Source organism: Capsicum annuum, unplaced genomic scaffold (assembly GCF_002878395.1).
Source record: "Capsicum annuum cultivar UCD-10X-F1 unplaced genomic scaffold, UCD10Xv1.1 ctg51026, whole genome shotgun sequence".
In the NCBI taxonomy this organism is placed as follows: Eukaryota; Viridiplantae; Streptophyta; class Magnoliopsida; order Solanales; family Solanaceae; genus Capsicum; species Capsicum annuum.
Window position 1 is genome coordinate 1 of NW_025858943.1, and position 1,980 is coordinate 1,980.

General features: G+C 36.9%; 1 protein-coding gene across 1 annotated transcript; it reads left to right on the plus strand.

Annotated features, from left to right (window-relative positions):
* LOC124892820 (nodulation protein H-like) lies at positions 1–1,980 on the plus strand (the record flags this gene model as incomplete). The annotated part of the gene is given in 3 exon segments (XM_047404017.1): positions 1–380; positions 1,577–1,812; positions 1,891–1,980. Coding segments are annotated over 3 exon segments (356 nt in total), but the record flags the coding sequence as incomplete, so codon positions are not given.

Here is a 1,980-nt window from a genome sequence, read left to right on the forward strand (position 1 = left end):
AACAGACATGGGACTCCATATGATTTGCAGAGAAAAGCAAAAAAGAAGGGAAGTGATTATTTTGAACTAATAAAGGGTCACTAAACAACTCTCTCATCATAGTGTTTGTTCATCACGAGAAAAAGCTCATCCCAACTATATTATTTTTTTCTTTATCTCACTTTTTATACCATAATAGTAATATACTGTATACATAATTATGTGTGTGTATGCATGTATTGTGAGGAAGAAGAACATCAGTTGGAGGAATGAGAATGAATAAAGGTAGAAAGAGAAAAAGGGGTTCTTTTTTTTTGAATCTGGGTGTACCCAAATGCCTTTTCTTGTTCTTCCTTTTTGAGCATTAAGCTATGCCTGACCATTTCTGTTTCTTCACCAAGGTATCTTTTTCTTTTTTCTTTTTAAGTCTTGCTTCTTCTTACATCTTTTGCCTATATTTTATCTGCGATGAATATGCACAACTGTTTGTTGTTTAAAAATTTTATCTTTTTCACTAAAAACTTTTTCTTTTACCCTTTTATTGGCACGTTTTGATCTGAGTTTGTTCTGAATCGCTAGTGTTTGCTCAAACTTGAGCTGTTTACTTGTTATTTCATACCATTAGTTTCAATTTCTTTTATCGGAAACAGCCTCTCTACTTCATTTGAGGTAGTGGTATGGACTGCGTACACTTTACCCTCCCTACACCCCACTTTGTGGAACTCCCCGGATCCCACTTTGTGGGAATACATTGGGTATGTTGTTGTAGTTGTTCCTTATCTGTAGTGTTTTGTACTGTTGTGACTGTTAAATTAGGTTAATTGAGCTGGGAAGGCAGGGTTTAGGTTGCATCTATTCAAAGAATGAAAAGAAGAACACTACAACAGCAATAAACCCAGTGTAAATCTCACAGGGGTTTGGGGAGCCTAAAATGTAGGCATAGGATCCAGGATTCACAAAATAATTTGGAAAATGGAGTGCATGGCAATGAATTTGGGACCTCAAGATGAATTTTGAATTCCCTAAACCACTAAGCCAACCTCTAGTCTTATATTCAGGGATTCAAAATCTCTATATGTGTATAAAAAGAATTACCTTATATATACATTGTAATCTTTTGTCAAGGGTGTTCGGGTGGTTCACCCGGGAACCCCCTAGATCCACTCCTGGGCAGACCTTACCCCTGCCTTGAGAAGATAGAGAGATTGTTTTCAGTAGACCCAGACTCTGGCTGAAAGAACAATAAAAGGAGGCAGTAGCAACAAAAAAGAAGGGACAGTATTAACAGATATTATATATTACTCCCTAGAGTTTAATGGACTCGTTTTGAGAATTTCCTGCTTGGGCAAATACTTCTACACTTGTATAGATTCTAATGATGAGCTCCTATTACCAGTAAGAGCTAAATAAAACCATATTGTCCCTTAGTTATCTTGTATCTTGCATTCCTATTTGATCATACCTACCTAGATTCCTGTCTTTTGTTTGTTTGAATAACTTTGCAACCGAATTTATTTTATTGGGATGCTGAAGGAAGACTTAAATATGAAAACGAGATGTAAAATCCTAAGCACTTGAACTTCTGATTCAATTCCAGGATACTTTCATCATAAAGCCACCAAAGAAATCTCCACTGCTGCTAAGAGTGGTGGTCTTACTTTTTGCAATGATATGTGGAATTTATATATGTTCGATTTGTCTGAAACAAATTGGTTCGCGTTCCAGTGGATTGCTCGCGACTGTTCATGTCATTGAAAGACCATGTGAGACGACTAATGTTGAGCCTTCAGAAAAACCTTACGTGCATTTCCCCAAGCCAAAAACTTTTAGCCGGTGAGACATTGTCAATCTGTTTGTATGTTTTAGTATCTCATTAAGGATAAAACTACTGACTTAACCCTGCTGTATCAGGGCTGAGTGTGCTTGCAATCCTGTAAGGTTTTTTGCAATTTTGTCCACTCAGAGGTCTGGCAGTGGATGGTTTGAAACATTGTTGAACAG